Source organism: Columba livia, chromosome 12, assembly GCF_036013475.1.
Source record: "Columba livia isolate bColLiv1 breed racing homer chromosome 12, bColLiv1.pat.W.v2, whole genome shotgun sequence".
NCBI classification, from domain to species: domain Eukaryota; kingdom Metazoa; phylum Chordata; class Aves; order Columbiformes; family Columbidae; genus Columba; species Columba livia.
This window is the reverse complement of record NC_088613.1, coordinates 6478078-6501681: the sequence shown is the minus strand read 5'-3', so window position 1 is coordinate 6501681 and position 23604 is coordinate 6478078. Positions and strand designations below refer to the sequence as shown.

At 42.6% G+C, this 23604-nt stretch overlaps 2 protein-coding genes across 37 annotated transcripts in view; one reads left to right on the top strand and one right to left on the bottom strand.

Moving 5' to 3' along the window:
- The window catches only part of FHL1 (four and a half LIM domains 1), a 33484-nt gene extending 26921 nt beyond the window's left edge, over positions 1 to 6563 (top strand). For 2 of the 5 annotated variants that reach the window (XM_065077593.1, XM_021285054.2), the window contains exons 2-6: positions 2372 to 2556; positions 3278 to 3455; positions 3959 to 4128; positions 4664 to 4850; positions 5588 to 6563. In XM_065077593.1, coding sequence (XP_064933665.1) covers positions 2401 to 2556; positions 3278 to 3455; positions 3959 to 4128; positions 4664 to 4850; positions 5588 to 5742 — 846 coding nt within the window. In that variant the 5' untranslated portion in view covers positions 2372 to 2400 and the 3' untranslated portion in view covers positions 5743 to 6563. Of the gene's footprint in view, positions 1 to 2371; positions 2557 to 3277; positions 3456 to 3958; positions 4129 to 4663; positions 4851 to 5584 lie in introns of all 5 variants that reach the window. The other 3 variants (XM_021285055.2, XM_005500510.3, XM_021285053.2) reach the window with 2 other exon arrangements.
- Positions 6564 to 7339: 776 nt separating this feature from the next.
- The window catches only part of MAP7D3 (MAP7 domain containing 3), a 44203-nt gene continuing 27938 nt past the window's right edge, over positions 7340 to 23604 (bottom strand). For 4 of the 32 annotated variants that reach the window (XM_065077555.1, XM_065077557.1, XM_065077561.1 and 1 more), the window contains 13 exons: positions 23203 to 23301; positions 22698 to 22796; positions 21506 to 21631; positions 19302 to 19447; positions 18802 to 18932; positions 17979 to 18223; positions 15889 to 16024; positions 14611 to 14791; positions 13383 to 13487; positions 13065 to 13118; positions 12117 to 12210; positions 11476 to 11674; positions 9144 to 10368 (listed from right to left, as the gene is read on the bottom strand). In XM_065077555.1, coding sequence (XP_064933627.1) covers positions 10059 to 10368; positions 11476 to 11674; positions 12117 to 12210; positions 13065 to 13118; positions 13383 to 13487; positions 14611 to 14791; positions 15889 to 16024; positions 17979 to 18223; positions 18802 to 18932; positions 19302 to 19447; positions 21506 to 21631; positions 22698 to 22796; positions 23203 to 23301 — 1925 coding nt within the window. In that variant the 3' untranslated portion in view covers positions 9144 to 10058. Of the gene's footprint in view, positions 8783 to 9143; positions 10369 to 11475; positions 11675 to 12116; positions 12211 to 13064; positions 13119 to 13382; positions 13488 to 14610; positions 14792 to 15888; positions 16025 to 17978; positions 18224 to 18801; positions 18933 to 19301; positions 19448 to 21505; positions 21632 to 22697; positions 22797 to 23202; positions 23302 to 23604 lie in introns of those variants that run through there. The other 28 variants (XM_065077558.1, XM_065077562.1, XM_065077566.1 and 25 more) reach the window with 13 other exon arrangements.

The window sequence follows — 23604 nt, the reverse complement described above, 5'->3', positions numbered from 1 at the left end:
GCAGGACAGGGCTGTCTCCTGACCTCGGCAAGGCAGCGTTTCCAGACCTCAGTCCCCGTAGAGTGCAACTCCTGCCAGCTCAGTCTCTGGCCTCCTGTAAATTTTAGGTGAAGGGTGTGGATTGGATTTTAAAATCTGCGAAGTAACAGTGTGAGTCCTGTCTCCTGCCCCAGCATCTCTCACTGCCCGCACAGCAGCTTCCTGAGCCCAGAGATGAGGCAGAAGAGCTCCGAAATAATGGCAAATGTTCATTTGCATCGGGGCCTCTGCTGCAAAGTGCCGCTCCTCGCCGAGGCGGCAGCGACCATCCCTCGGCCCCGAAAGCTCCTGCGCCAGCGCGGGCGTTTCTCGTGCTGTCGGGTTGGGCCTTGCGGTTGGTGGCACATCCAGAATTACTGGGATGCACAACAGGTCCTAATGCTGTAACAACAAGGCAAGGACTGCGGGTGAGCCCGATGGGGTCTCGCTGACCCTCCCTTGCTGGGAATGGCGTCCCCTCTCTCCATCCCAAGTACCTCGAACCCTGTTTCAGTTTATAAAGCTGCTGTGCTGGGGCTTGGAGCAGTGTGGCTGGAACAAGCGGCCCATGGTGGGGCGGTCCGAGGTGATGGAGATGCTAATGCCTCCCCCATGCCCCACCCCATGGCAGGACACAGCAGCAATTTATATTGCCTGACCACGTCCTCTCCCTTTCTTGCTCTGTGCTGGTGCTGCAGGTCTATCAGGAGAAGAATAATTAAATTTCCTCTTGGCAGACTGCTGCCGCGGCTCCGTCCGGTGGTGGATGGTGCAGAAGGTTCACGGCTGCGTCCCGGGTTGTTGGCCGTGCAGGGGACACTGCGGTCCAGCAGTGCTGGGGGCTGCAGGGCCACAAGCAGCCGGGACAGGGATGGAGCTGCGTTTCTGGGATGGCATGGGCTCGTGTAACCTCATTAGAGCTCTTGCAGCCCCCTCGCAGGAGTGTTGCTCCGAGGAAGGGCATAGGGAAATGGAGCCGTCAGCAGGAGTGGTCTGGGAGGCTGAGACCGGCTGTGCAGGCTGGGGCGGGTGTCTGGGGAAAGCATGAGCGAGCACCGCTGGACAAAGTGGCAAATCCTCTGGTCAAGAGCTGATGTGCTGGCTCCTGGCCATCATGCTTTGGCAGAGCACTGCGGGCACGAACTACGAGGTGTCTTTACATGTAGGGAGATATTTTCTTGTGTTTTTTTTTTTTTCCTTACGTCTTTATATGTGAAAGCCCGGTGAAAAGAGGCAGCTGGAAGCTGCACAACTATCCAGCACAAAAGGCCTTGGAGGACTGCAGCTGGCTGCGGGCTTAGGCTGGAAACATGGAAACTATTCTGCTCTGCTTGTGGTTGGCGGTGGTTTCCGCACACAAATTATGTGGTGCCTCAGCCAGGACCTCGCCGAGGCCTGCGGTGGGCCTGGCCCCGATGAACTCGGTGGCTCTCACTGAGTGATTAGGTACCATTATCCTTGCTTGAGGTGAAATATGCAAATAAAGCAGTCTAGTCTCCTTCCTCTTAAGAAGGTGATGGGGAGAGGCTGTGGTGGGACTCTGCCCTCCTCGCCAGCAACTGTGCTCCCTGAGCGAGCAAACCCTGGTGGGGTGCACCCCACCAGGCAGAAATCTCCCTGCTGTGCTTGGCCAGAGCCCATCCGGCCTCTCTGCGGGCAGAAATTAGCATTCGTATCTTGGATGGCTATTAAGGGAACTGAAAATATTTGCATTACTAATGCATTCTTAATGCTAACTGCAGTGGTGGAGCAGAGCACAGCCAGGAGTCAGCCCATGTGGTCCTACTCTGTAGCCCATATTTTTCTGGGACTTCATGGCTCCATCTCTCTCTGTATCCTAAAATGCAATTCCTGACCTGGGAGGGGACATCCAAGCTGCCTTCTGTAGCAGGTGTATGAGTTGGTGATTGCTGTGGCCAAACCCACTTTGTCTACTAGGGGTGGACTAGACGATGTTTGAAGGTCCCTTCCAACCTGAATTGTTCAATGATTCTGATATTGCACCAGCCACCCTGAGTGTGATGGCTCTTTAGCCCAACCCAGAACCTGAAGGCAAAGCTGGAGGCGCCTGGAAAATGCCAGTGTAGTTGGTAGAAATCGATTGTTTTGTTTGTTGGTGTTTGTTTGGGGTTTTTTTGTGTGCTTTTTTTTTTTGTTGTTGTTTTGTTTAAATAAACCACTGAACTGGCTGATAGAAACCTTGCTGACACCAAAGCTCTCTAGCTTGAGGAGCACGATACCGCTGCCTGCTCATCGCTGAGCCATCGTCCTGATACCTCTAATTTGCACAGACCCAAGAAGGTGAAGCAGTTCCCAGGGTTTCAATGCTCTAATTTCACGCTCTTTCCTCCAGGAGGGCCTGGCAGTTACACGGTGGGCACCATGTCGGAGCGGTTTGACTGTCACTACTGCCGCGACCCGCTGCAAGGGAAGAAGTACGTGCAGAAGGAGGGCCGCCACTGCTGCGTCAAGTGCTTCGAGAAGTTCTGCGCCAACACCTGCACCGAGTGCAAGAAACCCATCGGAGCCGACTCCAAGGTGAGCGCTGAGCAGTTAAATGGGTGACGAGGCAGATGCTGATTGTCCTCCCATTTGTTTTCCTGGCTCTGATCTGAGAGCTTCTGTGTGAAAACAAGTTGTCGTGAGTCCTGCGTCTGGTGGGGCATGTTCTCCCTGGGCAAAGAGCCAGAGGCTCTGGGCACTGCCGCAGGGATGCTTGCCATGGGCTGCTTGTGCACAGGAGATCATTTCAAGATCTAGATTCAGCCACATGAACTGCTGTAAGTGCTGAACTGTCCTGAAGAGAGCACTGCAGGTTCTCCAGCCCGCACAGGGCGTGCAGAACTCTCATCTTCTGGGCAAAGAACTCGGGAACCTAGGGACTAATTTTTGTCAGTTTGTGAAATGCTTATTGCTTCATGTTTATGGCCATAATAATGTACACCTGACCTAGGGGGAGCTTGACAACCAGAGAAGCCCTTGCTTAGAGAACTGCAGAGCTGCTGCAGCACTTTCTGCTACTCTGAAGGTCCAAAATGAATGTGATTTTAAATAATCACCTTGTTCCAGTGAGTTTGGTCAAATGTTCTTCCCTTAACTGCCTGCAGATGAGCTGCACCTCCAATCACTGAATGTGGACAGGCTTAGGAACTAATGAATCTATTCTTTACCTGCCAGGCTGCTGGGATAGTAGCTTGGTTTTAGTGCTGCTCAGCAAGAGAGAAGGGCTTACTGCTCACCCCATCTCTGTTCGTTCCAGGAGCTGCATTTCAAGAACCGTTACTGGCATGACAATTGCTTCCGCTGCTTCAAGTGCTACACATCCTTGGTCAATGAGCCCTTCATGCTAAGGGAGAACAACAAGGTTTGGTGTAGCACCTGCACGGCCACTGCGGATGCGCCCAGGTGTAAGGGCTGCTTCAAGCCTATTATTGCAGGTACTGCTGCCAGGGACACGGGTACGACAGCCGAATTCTGCTCCGGGGAAAAACCATGGTGATTTATCTAGCCGTGGAGGCTGCAGATGGGGGTAGGGGCATTTTAGTGGAAGGCTGGAGCACCACAAAATGGTGCAAGTTTTGACTCTTGCTCTCACCTGTCCATTTTATTGAAGTGCTTAAACGCTGCTTTGCAGTTAACCCTCCTGTGGGCAGTTCAGTTTAGTAGTTAGTCTCCAATCCTTCGTACAAAAAGCTTTGTTCTGTAAGTCAAGGTCTTCTCAGAAAGGCTCAGGCACCTGACAAATATTTTAAGAAAATGTAGAAGGCCCTGACTAAAGTCCAATACAGAAATTAACAGCTCATCCCTTGTCCACGTTACAACTGAGTCTTGGACATAGCTAGGGACAGGTCTTGCCTATAGGTGTGTTGCATTGTGGGGGGGTGGGGAGTTTGTCACAAGCCCAAAATCCCACATAAAAAATTATTTCTGTCCGTTGTAGGAGACCAAAATGTCGAGTACAAGAAGATGGTCTGGCATAAGGACTGTTTCACCTGCAGCCAGTGCAAGCAAGTGATTGGATCTGGGAGCTTCTTCCCCAAGGGTGATGACTTCTTCTGTGTCTCCTGCCATGAGCACAAGTTTGCCAAGACCTGCACAAAATGCAAGAATGTAAGTCCCTCTGCTTTGCCAAGGCAGCTTCCAGGACCAGCCCTCACCTCTTCTAGAAGCTGGGAGAGTAAATCAGGAGGCAGATCATGCTGGAGCTGTACTGATGCTCATGTTCTTTCCTAGCAGTGCAGCCAGCTGATGGTGTGACAGTTGCTGCACACCACAGCATCTGAGAGGGAACTGCATGGTTGTCTCACAGCAGCTCTGCTGAAACCAAGCGGGCACTGGCCTTGCACTTGCTGTGGGGTTGGTTCAAGCTCCATAATAGGTATTGTGTATTCAAGCAGTAATACAATGTTTTGTAAAATAGCTGTTTTGCAACTTTTGCAACTGATTAGTGGAGAATTGCAGAGTCACTGCAGGTAAAGTAAACTATCATGAAAGCTCCAGGCATGCAGGATTTCAGGCTATAGGAACTGAAGTGTGCTGCGCTATTTAACTCTATGACAAAGCCATCCACCCTACACCCCACACCCGCGTCACCTCTCTTCCTCCTCACCGCTTCTGAAACGCATCTCTGCCCTTTGCCTCCCAGCCCATCACTTCTGGAGGCCTCACCTACCAGGAGAAGCCTTGGCATTCTGAGTGTTTCATTTGCTCCAACTGCAAGAAGCCACTGGGCGGGAAGCGCTTCACAGCCGTGGAGGACGACTTCTACTGTGTCGAATGCTACAAGGAGTGTGTCGCCAAGAAGTGCGCTGGCTGCAAGAATCCTATTACAGGTATGTTGGAATAAATGCAGCTTTTGAGGGCGGTGGGTCCCCAGAGATGAGCAGCTCAGAGGCCACTAAAGCCAGTAGCAGGTTTAGTGTAATTTATACATGACTTAATCATAAACCATGTGCTCTTGCTGGATGGAGCCTGTCAGTAACAGAGCTCTTCACCCTGTGCACACCTCAAATTCACTTCCCTCAAAACTTCCCACCTAGAACTGTTCCCACCTTTATCTTAGTCTAGGAACCTTAAGTCTAGAAAGAGCAGCGTTTTATTACTCCAAAGTCATGTTTGCTTCGTTTCTGATGCATTTTACATGTAATTGTTACTGGATTACAAAGCTCAGTCCTGGAATGTGGCAGTCTCCTGCCAGTCCTGTGAGACTTGCCTTTCATTCTGCATTTTAGAGCGCAGACCCCTACCAACCAGGCAGGGCCTTCACCCAACCTGTCCTTGCTCTACACCTTGATCTTACCTGGAAAAAAAGACCCAAGCAAGAAAGCTTGTTCCACACAAGCCCCACAAGCCTTATGCCAAGCTGCCTGTTCTCTAAGCACAGTAATACTGAGCAGCAAACAACACGGTTCAATTGCAATTTTTGAGTAATATTTTAGTCACACGAATACAGTCTGCAAGAGCACAGACACACAGGAGGCAGTAAGAACAGGATCTGCTGTTGGGTGGGCTAACCCAGCCACGGGAAAAGCTACTATCGCCGTCCTATAATTGTGTTCTCTCCTAGCAGGATTTGGAAGAGGAACCAGTGTGGTTAACTACGAAGATGAATCCTGGCATGATTATTGTTTCAAATGCACAAAGTGTGCCCGTGGTCTGGCCAACAAGCGCTTTGTTTGCCATAATGGAAAAATTTACTGTGCTGATTGTCCCCAACGGCTGTAAGGAGCAGACAGCAACTGCTGTAAAATGGATTGTAGAGCCCTGGTAAAGAGCAGGTTCTTGCATGTTAAGAATTCTAACTTTTTTCCATTTCAGTATAAAAAACTAAAGTTATACTTGGTTTGATTTTGAAGCTCCTGCAGTACAGAGCATGTAGCCTTGCAAAAATCTGACCTTGCTTCCAAGTAACTCTTAGTGTAAAGGCTTGAAATGCCGTTAGATTTAGCATGAGAGATCCACATCCTACATAATCTACGTGTGGCTTAAACTAAAACAAAGCTAGTTTTAAACTTGTCTGGTATATGTTTAAGCTTGGCACTTAAGTAGGTTTGACAAGGCATGCACCTGGGAAATGGAGATGCAAACATTGCACCCGGGATCAGAGAGATCCATCCAGTACTATGCTTTTACCATTATAGGTACATTACATACATCACAACATTAATTGCAGCACAATAATACATACCTTTACTTACCCTACCACACCAAACTGCAGCAAGTGTATGGAATGGCTTCATCTTACATATAACAATGTTTTGGCAGTATGATTTAGCTTTAGTTAAGTTTCCATAAACTTGTTTTAGATTTGATTTCCGCATGGTTTGCCCAAAAGTTTTGCTCATCAGCTTTTTTTACATTATTGTTTAAATGAGGCTGTCTATAAACAATTATTAATCCATTAACAAGTAGTAAACCTTTCAACTACAAGAAAACACACATGCATTTACAAGTGCCTTAAAAATAGCTCAGACAATGATAGCTCTCCTATCATGTCAGTGTATGTTTTATGATGTAATAAAAATGAGATTAGTGCCTGCTTGGAATCCCACAGTCTGGAAAGTTGTTTTCTTTTCATTTTGCCATCTTACATGACTGACACCTCGTAGATCTGAGCTACTGCAACCAAGTCCGATACATTGATACTGGCAAAGTAGAGTTGGCTGTTGTGCCACAGTGCCCTTAAGTATCTGAAGGCCAAAGCAACAATTTGCATAAACTAATTAATTTTTTTTTTAATATATGACTGACACCAGACCATCTGCCAAGAACAGCCTGTGTGAAAAAGCCCTTTAGAGAACATATATGTAGCCACCATCCATACACAGCTCTACTATTACCTTCAGCACCTTCAACACTGGTTTAAGGTTGCTTTTTTTTTCTCCACAGCAGTGTTTCATAACACACAGAAATATTTATCAACTGGATGCTGCTCCAGCCATTTCCTTTTGTTCACAAGCACCTACCAGAAACAAAGAACCCTCACACAAAAAAACCAAAGACAGCATCTTGCTGTATTCTCAACAGTCTGGTTCCACTGCTCGACTTGCTGTTAGAACAGAAAGATGCTGGTGCTACAAGGAAAAGGCTCAGAGTGAACAGCAAGTTAAAGAATTCAACAGTTACTGACACATCATCAGCATGTACAAACGTTACTAATTAGTGTTACTAATAAACACCTTCCCAACCACACAAATGCCATCGCCAAAGAGGCTCCTGTTTGTGGGGACCTGCAGCACTGGGGGCATCTCCAGGCAGGTCAGCACAGCCAGGCCTTGGAGTCCCCTCCTAAGGGAATGTTTAGCATTAGAGAAATAAAGCATTGTTGAAATGCAAAGTTTATTTAATGATGTGCACATATTTACATAGAGCTGTAACAGAACATTCAACAAATAGTATCAGCACAGAGAAAAAAAAAAAAATACCAGCATCTTTTTTGTTAGAATGATTGTCTCTGCCAGAACGAAACCGCTATCGTACAAAAATACATCTTTCCTTTTACCTAAGGCACTGCTCTAAAGTCTAAACCAGTTCTACTGTATTCTGAAGAGCAAACAGTGAGAGTAAGAAGGCGGAGGGTTTCCTATAGTGACTGCGATGTCGAGAAAAGAACTAGTTTGGATCCAGCAAACACAGCTGCCGTTTGGGCGATTCATCCAAACTCAAGTATCAGCCAATGGTTTACAGCAGGATTTGAACCAGCTATTCTGTACAGTAATCACTTACCCAGTATATCTGTTACAGGAGACAGAAGAACAAGACCGCATTAGTACTTTTAGTAGCAATTTGCAGAAGATGCTTAGTTAATCTCTTCATGCCGTAAAAAGCACGCAAGTTTAGGTTAGATAAATTACTTAATGCAGGCTTTAGGGGAAGGAAAATATATATGCAGCTTGCAGATGCTGTTATAAAGCTAGAACAGGAACACTTAGAATAATTAACATGAAAAAAACATGACTTCAGTGGTCTAATACTGTTATGTACACAATAAAATAATACTTCCATGAGTGTAGATAAATAATTCAAAATGAAAACATTTTTAAAAGCATGACAAGTTCAACTGCACTATGACAGACACACCTAGGTCCTCAACATTTCTGTAACACATTAGTGCATATGCTGTAAAATGTTTTGATGTTTTCCAACAGATTAAAACGTATTAGCGATGGTACAGTAACGCATTTTGAAACTGCCAATATTTTCATGTTAGAAAACATGAAATTTTTCTTCTCTATTCAAAATTGAAGATATTCAATTTTGTGGTTTTAAACAGCACGTGAACCAAAAAGTAACAGCGTTTTTCTAGAACGTAACAAAGGGAGTTCAGCTTCAACACACACTGAATGGATCTTGCATTTCACCAAGTGCCATTTTAGGAATACGCAAAACCTGGCCAGTAAGTAACTGGGGCCTTCCAGGGGCACATGGCTGTACAAGATACTGATATCAAAATTAAAGACGACTCAACCAGGTTACTGTAAAGACTGTAACAGGGAAACAAATGATATTTAAACAACAAAATCTTATCTAACAATTAGCTAAACGAACGGAAAAGGAACATCAGCACAACAGTTTCCCTGAAATGGTTCAAGGTGCAAATCTAGAAGTTTGTCATCCCTTCCCTGGTGTTTTGTTTTGCTTTTCAAATTTGAGGATGGATAAAGGTAAACAAGCAGCTTTTCAAAACAAGGCCTTCGGTACTTGATAAAACACTGGATTACTGAAGTGCAATCAGATTATTTCCAGGTCTCTAGTGTTCACAGTTCTGTCCAAAGAGAAGAAAACATTTAACCATCATAACTGGGTGTATTCCACAAACATCTGTCGCCACTGTCAGAGTCTACGTCCAGGGAGCGAGCAAGGAATGGTCCAAAATGAGCGCAGCAGCTTTTCCTTTTTTATATATGCACATTAGTTTCCCAAGTTGCGTACGGAATTCTTAAACCATACTACGTCTAAACATTTTCAAGTTCAAAATTAAAAGGCAACAAGCTAATGACTTTGACCAGAGCAATATGTGCTCAGCAGTTATCACATCATTAAATTTCAAGGAAAGACTCAATAAGGCTGTGTCCATGGGACTAAAATTCCGAGACGCAGAGTGACAGAGGAGACGCGGGAAGCAGTTCAGTCTAGAAAAGTGCTACACTTTAATATAAAAAAAAAGTGCTACACATCACTTAAAGAAAACTTGGAGTCTTGGTTTTTTTTCCACTACCATTCATTTCAAGTGTTCACGCAGTCATTTATCTCATGGAAAGAGATCTCCTGCTGTGAATACATCCATTTGGGGCTTAGCTCCAAACCAGAGAAGTTTAATCTTTACGTAAACCAGCTTGCTGAAGCCTCTCTGACACACTATGTTGTGCTGCATGAGGTTTTGGCTTCTCAAGTACATGTGGCTCCAGACACAGCCCTGTTTCTTTCAGAAAATTCATAATATTGTGTGTGAAGCTTTATTACTCCTCCCAAAATGTAACACAACCATCTGTGGAATTTAAGGTTGGTGTTACCCCCCTCCATGAGGTGACAGACTATTCTACAGTAAGCGGAAAGGAGAGCTAACACCTTGCCAGAGCCTGGAGAGACCTGTTACAACCATGCAGGCCAGGATCAAAAAGTTACAGAACATGCCTACGAGTGGAAAGGTCTGGTCTGTAGAGTTACATCAGACACCTTGTAAACTGTTAGTATCTTCAAAAGTAACATGTGCCATTTAGGACACCTTAGAACAAGCCTAAAAATACAACACATGGGCCTGAGTGTTGGTGGGAGAGACAGGGGCTTCACAGGGGCTCAGCTGTGTCTTTGGAAGAGCCTTAATGTCGGGCCTTCACTGCTGCCTAGAGCAAGGCCCTAGAAAGGCATTGTTTAGTGACTCCTCTTGACAGAACGCAAGTTACAACCACTACAGAAAGAGGTTTCCCTCTGGCCTACACAATGGAAAGAGTGCCTTGAAAATAAGAAGCTGAAGTTAAGGCAAGGAGAGTAGAATGCGAGGAAGTTAATTATCTAGCCAGAGGAAGTGACAGAGAGGGAAATCAGCTTAGATTACCTGATGAAGCATCTATAGGTTTGGTCAATGAATTCACTGCACCATCTTCCTCAAAAGCCAGTTTGGGACTAGAAGTTATTGTAGCAGCATCATTCAAGTTTTGGTTACAGTTACCAGCAGAGATGCTGTCCGAGCTCAGTCTGGTTGACTTGGAATGGACTCCAACGTCAATAAACTCCTCAAAAGTCCATGAAACAGATTTTCCATTCAGGTTCTGATTAAGTCCAATTGTATGATCAACTTCACGAACACTCAACTTCACTGAGTCATCACTAACCATTTCTTCTGCAGGATGGCTAGAAAAAAAAATGGATACTTGTATTACAATTTCTGGATGTTTAACCTTTAGATTGATTACAGGCCAGCCAATTAACAGCCTGTGTTCTCTGCAAAGCACTGAGTATCCTGAAGGGAATTCCCAGACAAGCTCCTCCAGCCGCCACGTGGATCACTCCTCCAAGAACCAACGTGGAGGGACAACTCACCAACATATAGACACTTTTTACCGTACCAATAGCTCTCAGGTAAGGTCTGGGGACAGAAATCTGACATAAGAAACCAACAAGTTTAAAGCTCCGCACCATTAAAATTCTATTTTAGTAGTGTGCATTTCTCCTTTTTAGTTCAGTTAGGCCTTTTTACTGAGCCTCATGATGATGAGACTAATGATACTAAAAATGGATTCAACATCTAAACCCAAATCAGAGTGATGAATTTTCATTCATTCTTAAGAAAATCATGAAAATGTCTTCATGTTCCATCACTATCATCACATTAAAAAGAAGAGTTCACAATGTCATTTCTAAATCATTAGCATTTAGATGAGCAAAGGAAACAGCATCAGAGGACAGATTTTCCAGTAGTAGATGGAAATACTTTATGTTCAAAAAGATAAAATTTGAAATACTAAAAAAATTTTCCACTAAAGGATGCTTTTGTATTGTATTCGGTGCTTCAGTGCAACTGAAACTGTTCTAGAGCTTTCTGCAGGTTCTTCTTCCTTTTCAGTGTTGTCCCCCTCCCTTTTGTTTAATGTTTCATTAACGAGAAGAACTGCTAACCACTTCAAGGGAAGAAGTTTCAAGCCAATGCCATTCTTTATGAGTAACGCTGCCACAATGCTGGCTGCGCATCTCACTTCGCAGCAAAGCCAGTACTGTTAACATGGTGCCATCTAAACAAACAATTATCCTGAACTAACAGCCTCTGCGTGAAGCAGTAAACTGACATCAGGCACACACCACGTGTCTGGAGCAAGCCAGACAAATACCACAGAGTTAGCAGGGTGCAAAAATGTGATGGAAGGCTCCATACAGCACTGAATTTAATTTAAACACAGAGAGGGGTTTCTCCTGTGATGGATAACTGCTCTGACGGTAAAGCAGCCACCTACACAGACCCACCTGGAATCCTTAAATTCAGCAGAAAGCAGAGAGTCCTCATCACTTTTCAGGTCACCTCCATTCATAAACACTTCGCTGGCCTTCGACTGGGACACATCTTGTTCTTCAGGTTCTGTAGAGATCAAGCTATGTGCAGTCTCTAAAAAACCCTCTGCCTCCCCCTTCACCTCCTGGGGTAAGTCAACGCCATTTAGCTTTCCTAAAAGTGGGGTGAAAAAAAGAAAGAATAAAAAGCTTTATCAACAGAATCACTATTCTAAGTGAATAAAATCCAAGTGCCAAAATGACCTTTCCTAGCCAAAACTCAAGGCACTTGGGTTCAATACATTCATTTGTTTACAGACAAGCTGCTTGTAACAACATCAAATTTGCTTTCCATCTTTAAGAATATACTTGTAAAATTAAAGCATGCTGTCTGCATTTCACTCCCAAATCGTCTTGCATTTAATCATTTTGGCAGTCTCCTGTGGTATGGAACAGTCAATGACCTACTCTGTGTTCACACAGAGAGCCTTCCTGGCATTTCATGGACTTGTGTCTCAGACCATCACAGCGTTATTAAGTATTGACATTTTTAACAATGCTTCAACATCCCTGAGACATCAACTGCCACTTAAATCTGACTCATCGAGTTTCCTTACCTGGCTGATCGGTCTTCTCAAGACCCAACTCTTCATCCTCTTCAATCTCCTCTCCCTCCACAGCCTCTGCCGCAGACTTCCCTTCGCTCTGCAACTGAATTCCAGGGCGTTATTCACCACAGCTCACTACCACGCAGCGTTTCACAGCGGGTTCAATCCCAGCTCCCACGCAGGACTGCTCTTTGCCCAGCTGTAAAGCCACACAGGTCCAGAGGCTCACGGGCAATCAGGTCCCCCAGTAACATGTGTTGTGCTGAGCCACAGCCTGGAAAGGAACCCGTGGGATCCACTTCCATCTCCTACCTGTGAACTATTCCTCAGCTCCTTTTACCCCCATTTCTCCAGGGTATCTGCTAAATACTTATTGATTTTCAGCTACTGAAGACTCGGTCTCTGAATGTTCAGAGAAGAACAAACGCTCCTCAACATAATACATGTAATTTGCCACAAACCTTAGGTCACTACATGAACAAAAATACATCCAGTTTACTGTACCAATCCAAGGAGCATCCAAGATTGGCCTTAAAGAAACAGATGAAGCCAGAAACTTAAGTTTTCTGGGGAAAAATAGCCCTAGCAGATAGCATACAGTTTAATAAAAAAATCCATTACTAACCACTGCTTTTTTTAACCTATCTGCAAGCAACAGCACTACATCACATTGCTTCTATATGCCTTGAACAAAACTGCATCAAAGGCCTTTTGGTGAGAACAAGCGAAGTAGAAAAATGTGTGTGATGGGAAGCTACTGAAATTTCTTCTGGTGCAGGTGTTTGGTTCAACACAGACAGGAACATCAGACAATCACTATTTAATATTATCATACATTGCAGCTAGATGCCAATTAACCAGCCTGTCTGTGTGAGGAGAGCAGAGGAGGACACGACGCAAGGCAAAGCCTCCTTGGAGAAGGGCCTGTTCTGTCATTATACAGATCCAAACAAGTACCTTGGATTCGTTTTGTTCCGATTTTCGTGTTCTTTTCATTATTTCTTCAATTCTCTGTTAAAACAGGGAAAATATTTGCAATTACGCAGAGAGCTTTATATTTCAGCATTTTGGTTTAAATTTTAATAAATCACAATATATTTTTATACTTTAGAAATTTACTATGTTTTTCACCATTTTAAAAGCTCACAAGCCAGAGCTGGCTTTTTAATAAAACACACTTCTATTTAAATGCATCTGAGACTTTTTGCCTGTTTAGTTCACCACTTCAACTGCTATTTTAGGCTGAGAAAATTCTCTGCTTTCGAAACAACATACCTTTTTTCTTTCAAGCCTTTCCTGCATATTTTGCTGCATAATTCTTTCTCTTTCCAGCCGCTGTCTTTCAGCCTCTTCTTGAGCTTTCGCTTCTGCTTCTTCTCTCTGAAAATCAAACAAGAAAAGAGAGCACCCAGTGCACAACTCATTCCCAAAAATCAAAAGCGGAGCTGCTACAGGGATTTTGGTTCAACACAGACAGGAACATCAGACAATCACTATTTAATATTATCATACATTGCAGCTAGATGCCAATTAACCAGCTACCAACATGAAATATATATTACTATGACATTCAGAAACTGATCTGAAAAGAAAAACGATGAGCATGGCTATATTGTGATTATGCAAATGTTCTGGATGTTGTTGAGCTACTCAGAGTTCAAACTATTCTTCAGGACAAAGTTTTGTCTAAGAAGGATAATTTTTAAAGTAACAAGACAGCAATTAAATTCTATATGTGGCAACGTTAACTTAAAAATCTTGGCGGTCAGGTATTACTCCCAAGCTACTTTGTGCTGAGCATCTTCTACTCCTTCTACACTGGAAAATCTTTTCTGGTATGACTGGAAAGAAGGCAGAAGCATAGTTAACACTGAATAATTGTTAAAAACCTCAACAAGCTTTTAAAGAAACATTCAGACACATGCCAATGGGATCCACGATACAGCTCTTCAAACACAAATTTCATTGTAAAACGACTATAATTTTCAAGGTTAGACTCATTTAAAGAAAATTCACTTTCTGCAAAACAGTTCCCTTCAGTTGGAAGGATTCACTTGTAAAGGGACAGAGATATTTGCTACTCAGGACTATTTAGCAACCAGAAGAGCAGACTTGGAAACACTATCCATCTTTCAGAGCAGGCCAGATGACCTTCCAGACAGACCATCTCCTTGTAATCTGCAGCAATAAGCTGGTACAGTGGGCTCAGTACAAACATTTTACATATGCAAAATAGCATCCCAGATGGCTAAAAAAAGAAATCTGCTTCTGCCCCACACCTGAATTTATCAAATGTTGGAAAAACAATCAAAATGACAGACTAGAGCAAGGAGAGGACTTCAAGGCATTCTCAAATCCATCTCAGACAGGGTGAGTTCTGCTTTACAGCATTCCTGACAGATTTGTCAAAAACATTCTGTGAAAGAAAATCAAAGACAACCCCCTGGAAAACACATCAGCCAGTTGTGCAAGGAACACAGTTGGAGCCTACAGATAAGCAGACCTGGTGTTGAAGCTCTGCAAGTTTTTCCTGCTCCTCCTGTTCTCGGCGGATCCGCTCCTCTTCTGCTTGCCTTTGCTGCTCTTCATAAGCCAGTCGCTTTTCTTCCTCCTGCTGGCGGAGCTCCTCCTCCTGTCGTGCTTTCTCCTCAACTGCTCTCTTGGCTGCTTCTTCTTCTCTGATTCTAGTGTTTCCAAGATACAGATTACCAACTGGATATTTATGTCTTTAAAAGTGTGCATGCACATGAGACAGGCTAGGAAAGCAAGAAAGTTCGAAGGTATCCAACCACAGAATGACTGTGTAAAGATACTTTCTGATGTAGATTTACAAATGCCATCATCCAGACCCGTCAAAGGAAAAAGTAGAGTAAGCTAGAAGAAACTATCTATGTGCACATAAAAGTTCTTTGCTGATTAAGTCAAGGCCAAGTCAGGTTGCTCCAGAAATTGAACGTTTGATAGAGAACTGGATTATGTGACAACTATTTAATAAATACCACCTGCATCCATGACATTGAGCTTTCAATCACTGTCAAACATAAATTCAGTTAGATTTTCTAAAAAAACCTGTTTCTTCTGTAGTACAAATTCCAGATATACAGGAAATCATCCAAATCATGCAAATGTACACAACAGATCCGATGACATTTCTGATAAAACATCTGCAGCAGACTATATGTAAGCTTAAGACACCTTTATACCCATGAGTGGAAAAAAGACAAAATCTAATGCTCTGTAATTCTGACAGAAGCACAGAGAGGTGAACCCTCATCAGGAATAAAGTTAGCCAGCACAAAGCTAGTCATTTTTTTTAGCAACTTCTATGCAGTGAACCAAATGTACACTGATTTATCACCTTGAATTACTTGGCTGCAACGTTTCTGATCCAGATTTATGTACTATCAAACCACTGCCTGAGTACACCACAGGAAAGTTTAATAAAGAGAGAGGTTAACTATTTCAAGACAACAAAGCAAATACAAGTGGTGCGAAAGGCACATTCTAATTTTTAAATAAAAGCACCAGTGGTGACTGGAAGGAAAAAGCAGCAGTGATTTACACAGGGCCCATGCATTACTTTTATACTAAAATATAGGTTAATGATATACACAGTAACCTGGCCCATCTCGAACGGTGCTAATGCTTGTCCCTGCTGCAGGAACTGCATTAAGATTTACAGGATCTCACATTAATGCTTAAAAAAAACATATACAGCTGAAGTGTCCACTGTAACCACACCCCACCACCGGAGCATCCCTTCCTTCTCCTGAACTGTTACCTTTCCTCCTCCTGTCGCTGAATTCTTTCTTGGTCTTCACGCTCTCTTTGCTCCCGTGCTAGACGTCGTTTCTCTGCCAAGATTTTAGCAGCTTCTTCAGCTGTGGTGGTCCCTGCTACTGTTTTGCTCCCTGATTCTGCAAAGATTAAAAGAAACTGCTGTTAAAAAGCCCCAGTAACTTAAAATTAATAAAGAAGTTATCACCGTGAGATAAGATTTTTCTTTTGGCCAATGGCCCGCTATCTTTTCAATCAGTGCCCATCACTCATCACGTAAATCCTGCATCTACAGGCCCACAGGAGCCCAAGGGGAGTCCTAAAGAGCTGCAGAGCCACAATATCTCACTGACACTGAAATAACAACTCATTTCAATTACACCGACCCAGCCATATTCCAGATGACACAGTTAAAGATATTCTCCAACTACATAGTACTTAAAAAGATATTTCTAAAAAGACAATTTTATTCTGTAACACTTCAAAGAAAACTGAAAATAATCCTGCTTTAGGAAATACACTTAACTTCCTTCTAACAAAACTGAACATTTGTGGCCCTAAAGAAGAATTATTATTTTTTTAAATGCCTCGTTTCATAACATTTATATTAATGTCTTTATATTTATGGAGTATCTTAGGGTGCAAATAATCACAATGTTACCTGGCCCAGAAGGCACATACTAATGACTTGAGTAATACAGTATTTCTACACGTTTTAGCAACAGATCAATTTCCAGGTTTCATGAAGACGAAAGCAGCTCCAACCACCATGTTAGCAGATATTTGTACAGTCCTGCAGTTCATGTTTCTTCATGTCCTGCCCGGTGCTATGATCAGATATTATAAATTGTAGATATTTGTTATTATTTATATAAATTATTAACTAACATTAGGGGAAAAAAAGACCCTTGCCATCCAGTTGCTCTCCATATATATTGAAAGAACTCTGATTTTTTTCAGTTATTCCCACTCTCTAGGAATATTACTATTTGAATGTGGCTAAAGAACTGATCATCTGAAAATTCAGAGCATCAGCTCTTGGTGTCAGCAGAGCAATAGCATCATAATGTAGGCGAGGACCTGCCTTTCTTCAATATTTCACAAATCGGCACATATATGTTTGCTTAACATTTATAAAGCCTTCAAGCCAAGGTAATTTCAATGACCAATGACACTGGGGTTTCATCAGTTACTTTGCTTCTGACCTGAAGACAAATCATTCAAAACACAATGCCACCATTAGGAACTTTAATACCTGAAAAGCTGCTTAAGCCCCATGGACACGTAATCACCTGCTGCAGCCATAGGGTGTAATTACACAAGCCGTAGGGTGTAATTACACAGAGCGCACCCAGTGCAGCTGAATTATGGCAGTGGTTTGTGCATAAAAATTATTCTTGTAGTCCTAGGAAAAGCATTTCCACATGGAGTGAGGTCACCGACAAGTTTTCTAGAATTTAGATTTATCGAATGCTGAAAAATTAGCACCTCCCCAGGACACTCATTGCTTCTGATTTGGGTAAAAATGCAGTCATATTGGTATAAACAAGGATCAGCCACGACAGTTCCAAATTTGAACTTAGTCACAACTGAACTCAGTCCTGAGACAGCAATGATTCTATATTCACTGGAATTGAGACTTCTGGCTTTGTGGATACTGGCTTTCAGGCTGTGATGCACTAACAGCTGATTTCTTCCCCCAAGCAGGTTTCTACACAACCAGTTTTAAGAACAACCAACTGGACTGAAAGACCTTTGTGGAGTTTAACTATTGACTTTGCAAACCTAAGCTAGTAGATTCTTCAGCTAGTATGGCTGAAGTCCAAAAGGCAAACAGGATTTCTGCTTTGCTTAACATTATAGTACAAGCAATAATATTGAAAGCTATTGACTTAAATCTCCAAGTCAAATAAACTGACTACTGCACTAAAATCCACAACCGAAAGTCATACCATGTAAAATTATTGTATAAATCATCAGCAAGGAACAACTTCTGCCTTAAAGGGTCCTACCCTCCAGTGGTCTGCCTCACAGTCCCAGCACACACTGGAGATACCTTCAATAAGAGTGTGTCAGTCCCTGAGAAACACTCACCTTCTTTGGTCTTTGTGCTAGCTGCTACCGCATCTCTGTCCAAGGCTGGTGAAGCACCTTGCTCTTGTCCTGTTCCTTCTACGCTCTTATCCTTTGGTTTGCTCTCTGCTTCAGTTTTCTTTTTGGTAATGTTTATAACACCTGGTGTGAGTGGTGGACGTTGGATGGGTGCCGGTTTGGAGACTGGAGTAGGAGATGGTGGCCTTCGTTTTGACACGCTAGGTGAAGGTGGGCGAGTCTTTTGCCTGTTGAAATAAAGAATGTTTTTCACAGTTGACACTGAAAACCTCAAACAGACAACTGAGGACAGTCTACTTTGGTTAGTTTACACGACGTACCACACTTTGAAAAATAAATACACCCACAAACTACTGTTGTCTTCCTCACAAAACTCAAATAGAAGACGCCAAAACAGCATGGGCACCTGGACTCGGTACCTGTGGGCTAACATCAAAACAGGTCTGCTAGCCCTCACTTCCATTTACTCCACATCAAGGATGAACCCTGTGATTCCAATCCAAGAAACTTCCTACACCTGTACAGGCAGGTCAGCTTACTCAGAAGCTCGCAGGCTTCCTGTGGGTTTTAGTGCACAGACTGTACAGAAAACCAGGGTGATTTTTGTCTGCACAGGAGACAAAGGTTCAAGTAAGAGCTGCATCCCTACTGTGGAAAAGAGAAATGGGACCAAAAATGAAATCCTTACGGGTATAAACATGGCATAGCACAGGTCATCCAAATTCTAACTGCACAGTTGCCTTGAGACTGGAAGCATCCTTCATTTTGTTCTCAATAAAGGAAGACATTTAACCTGGGTGCATACCTAACTGTAGAAGGTGATGGAGGACGCTTCACCAAATTAGCAGGAGAAGGGGATCTTCTACGGGCAGACACAGATGGTGAGGGGGGGCGTCTTAACCCAGAACCTGGGGATGGTTTTTCCGTCTCTGATTTCTAAGAAGATACATAAAACCAAAATAAAGCTTACTCTCTAGAAGACATTATGGCAGAGGAGCTGCTACCACAACAAACACACAACTTCCCAACAAGATGTACTTTACATTTTCTTTATGTTCCAAAACATAGACCCAGTCAATATGTTACCTAAATCAAATTTTGGGAACCATAAGCAAACGATATATCTTTAAGATAACAGGGAGATCAAGGACCATAACGTCCCAATTTGGTTTCAATACTGTCTTTTTTAAGCAAAAGCTATTACACATTTCATTAGGCAAGCAAACTGTTGAAACAGGATCCCATCCCAAGCTTTCCAAACCCCCAGATTAATACAAACCTAATTGCTGTGGATTTTCAACAAACCTGGGTGGAATCTGGTGAACTTGCGTCTGATGAAGACACAGAGGACTTCAATCTGTCGATGCTACGGCTGCGCACGGGCACTTTAGGAGCTGGGACTGGGGAACTGATGGAACTGGCTGAAGCTGAACGAGGACAGAGGTGAGATTCTATAAAAGTTAGGAATTTGACAAGACAAAACGAGAACCAAGTGCACAGCATAAGAACAGGAGAAGAAGAAGAGGGAGAAAGAGAGAAAGAAAGATTGTGTGTGTTAGAAACCGTACAGAGCAACACCACAGGCAGTGCACATTGCAATGGGTCACGGACACACACTCCACCACCACACGATTAGTACTTTGGAAGCAACAGCACCAAGAATAAAACCATTTTGAAAGCAGCAGTCTGGAGCAAATAAAAATAAAATGCTTTTCCAAATAACAACATCAAAATTTGCAACACACCAGTGTTACTTTAATTTTAGTCAAGCTGCATCTAATCACAAATACATCTGTTCTCATGGCTTAGCATCTTTTTTTACAAGTTCTTCAGGACAGGTCCATATTCTAAGCCTGTTTCCCCCATATTCAAGAAGGAAATCTTTCTTTCCAAAGAGTAGTAACAAAGCAGCATTGCTTCACAAGCTTTTGTTGTGAAATAAGCATTGGTGCAATATTATTTTACTCCGCTTTTCTCCTCTGATCCCTTTATTACTGTATATGTGTGCCCTTTATCCACACTAACCAATCAAAATAGGTGGTGTAAAAGAAAACTATCGCGAGAAAAAGGTCAACTGTTAAACTAAAATACCTTTCCTACCTAAGTGTCAATCTCTTCACACATAAGATATTGAAAGAAATTGCATCTTCTAATTACTTTTTTCACTAACATCATTATAGATGGATAAGCATACATACATAGATGTAAAAATCTACTTCTGAATCTAGATGTTGGATTTTTCTATAGTCTGGATAAATTGCGACAGATGCCAGCATTCAATTTTGTAACTTTATGGAAAATACATTTTATTTTTATATTTACAGCTTTTGTGCAAGGAGAACTGCATTCTGTTTGTGCACAGTTTGTACCAAAGCACAGGTACTTTTCCATGAAACGAAGAAAGTACCTTTATGTAAACCAATAAAAATGTAAAAGTTATCTTTAATTCAGCAACAGCGAATGTCACATGCTGTCAGTAATGGTGAAAAAGATGGTATTTCCTCACATGACATGAACTGAAAGATTCATGGTAAAACAGAAGTGGTACATACATAGGTGTGCAAAACTATGACCACTAACTACAAACCAAAAAAGTAGAAACTGATTTTTACACAAGGGGAAAAGTGTAGAAATGTCACCATTACCAACAAGGACCAAGTTAAGTGGCATAAGATAAAAAATGAAGATGGAAGAACATATTTAAAAGGAAACAAGCAAAACTGGGAACACAAGTTGTAAGGTAAGAGAGGAGAAAAGACTCCACATTGGTTCCAAATATGCATTTACTGGGACATTCTTATAACCACTAACAACTGTAAGACATGTGGGATGTAGCTCACGACGTAGAGATTCTTGTGCCAGTACTAAGTTGAGCCACAGTGTGGGCTTATCAGCTCAGTCTGGACCATTACGAAAGTGCTTGAGCCAGACAGGGTTTCTCTACAATGTCTTCTGGTGTGCCTCTACCATCAGTTTGAGTGAAGCCAGCCCAGGGCTCCTTGCACTCAATATTGATATCCCCTTTGTCATGTTTCTACAACAGTTTCTCCCCCTAAAGAAATTTAGGCTTTGCACTTATTACTTTCAGCCTCCTTTGAAATTCTACGTTTGTTTGGGTTTTTCCCCTTCCATTGCCTAGAACTGTTCTCTGAGCAGTAAGTTTCAGGTTCATTTGAGGATACACTCAAATGCAGATCTCTGTCACTTAAAAAAAAGACAGAACAAAACCACAAACCCCAAAATGAACACCAGCATCTGGTTCTCTGCAGAGCAAGTCAACTGGCACTGGAGTTTAACAGCCAGTATTACTCTATGGTTTTGTAAAGTAAACAAGCAACATTACATATGATTGGTTATTCCTGAACAAAGAAAACAGTATATAAGTATGCATAAACATGTATTAACTGTCTGATTCATACTTCAGTGTAGCACAGTTAGCAACTACCATGTAAGTTCTTGCTTGAAGAGCAACTGCACAAAACTTTCAGGCTTTGCTGCCCTCCGGTTACCTGAAGGATCTTGTCCATCAGCCGACAATGTAGCAGCACTTTTACTCCTAGCTAAGGAGGCCTGCGTGGGGGCGAGGAGGCGACTGATTACGCTACTGTCCAGAGGACTGAGCTGGGAGCGACGAGCTAAACGATGGGGAACAAATCAAAAAAGGATCCAACATGAAATCACACAATGAAAAAGACAAGCACTACAAAGCAAAGGAAGATTGTGAGCATTGTTGCAAATCTTAACAGTTTTGGAAGAAAAATACTCAATTTGCGGAGAAGGAAATCCAGACTAATGGCACAGAAGGGTTAAACGCTGCAATCTCTTATAATGTCCTTGGTTTGATGTGCAAAGGCTGGCATGCATACAACAGAGATGAGTGCTGAAGTCAGTCAAAATACGAAGCTTTTGACCCAGTTCTTCAGAGCTGCATTCTCTAGATTGCAGGAAAGGCTGTTCTGACATAACAAACAGCAGACTTGTGAGTCAAAGCAAATGGTTCTCATGAGGCAACATTTGCGCATACAAATCCACACAGACAGCACCCATCACCCTCCCATACAGGAAAGATTCTGAAGCAGAGTATCATTTCCACTGCTGGCAACAGCTGCTAAATAGGAAAGTTTCAGAATTGTTAACTCAAAGGGAGAATCGTGTTAGAGAAGTTGCGAGTCTTCAGGTTTAGGAAGAGTCCCTAGAAGAGGTTATTTGTAACCTAGTGGGAAATACACCGACCAAAAGAGACTGAAGTGAGAACAGGTTTCCTCCTTCACTTGCATGCACAACGTTTAGGCCAGCAGCAGGAACAGAGAAGTTGCTTTTGAACAGAATAATGAAAGAGAGTTTAAAAGGCAAAGGTAAGATTTAACTAAGAAATAAACATATCAGTGACTTTTTTTTACTGTATGTTACACTTAAACCTACCAGCTTTCACATACTTCTCTCTCTCAAGTAGAAACATTTTTCTTTCTGCTTATGGTGCCATTTAACACAGTCACAGTCTTTCTTGAAGGATTTCTTTTTTGTCCAAAGGGAGACGTTTAATCTCTACCATTTACAATTTTATCTTTACCACTGAATAACTAAAAAGCCATTAAAAAGCCCTAAAAGCTCAAGAACCAAGGAAACTAGTGAAAGTAAGCCTATCCAAACTTTACTACGAATGGCTTTAAACAGAAATATTCAGCTTTATGAAACAACCACCTGGTTTTTCTTCCTTTTTCACTTTTTCTAGTTCTGGAGAGGGTTGGGCTTTACTACTCATTCTACTCAAAGATGTGCTCCTCTTCTTTTCCGTTCCTCCTAGAGACCAAGTGTAAGGAAGATTATTTTTAACACGATATTTCTAGATATTATTTTCTAAACTGCCATCCCCACGCTTTGCTTTTGCCCAGAAATCAGCTAAAACCACCAGACTATTATTGCCAAGCACTATTTTCTCATGAGCTAAATGGTCTGGCTACCATTTGTCTACTCACCCCCACCCTTCCATGTTTCAGAGGAGTAAGTCTGGTTTATAGACAGGGCTACCCGGTATCTGGCATTACAATGTGTGCGGTAATATTTATGCCACAGCGCACCGACCACATCCACAGCAGTGAAAGCCTGAGTAAAAACTTTTATAATGAAACTGGGACATGGTTTAAAGTCAACTTCAAATAACCCATTTACTGCCTCCCAATTCTCAAAACCAACTGTTTTCTAGCACCTTTCTGTTCCACCTGCGAACCTTTGAGGGCTGACTGCTGAGAATGTAGAGGAACTTTGTTATTCAGTCTGTTTAATGAGGCACTTCTCTTTGTGGTACCTGGAAGTGAAAGCGCGTGGATTAATAATGTTGAAAAGCCTAAAGTCCCCTCCAACACCAGCCCCACTTCCCTAAGATATAGAAGAGTAATTAAGTCGCTTTATATAGTGTGAATCCTTCAGAAGCAGGAAAACCAGATTAGGGAAGAATTACTGAATGTAAAGCATTATTTCTTATATTCCTATATGTTACCGATCCTAGCAGCAGGATGCCAGTCTCAGCAGACCTCCTCTGAACTACCGAGGCCATCCTTGTATGCTCTCAAAAATAAATGATTAAAAAAGGCCATTGCTTATATTCTGT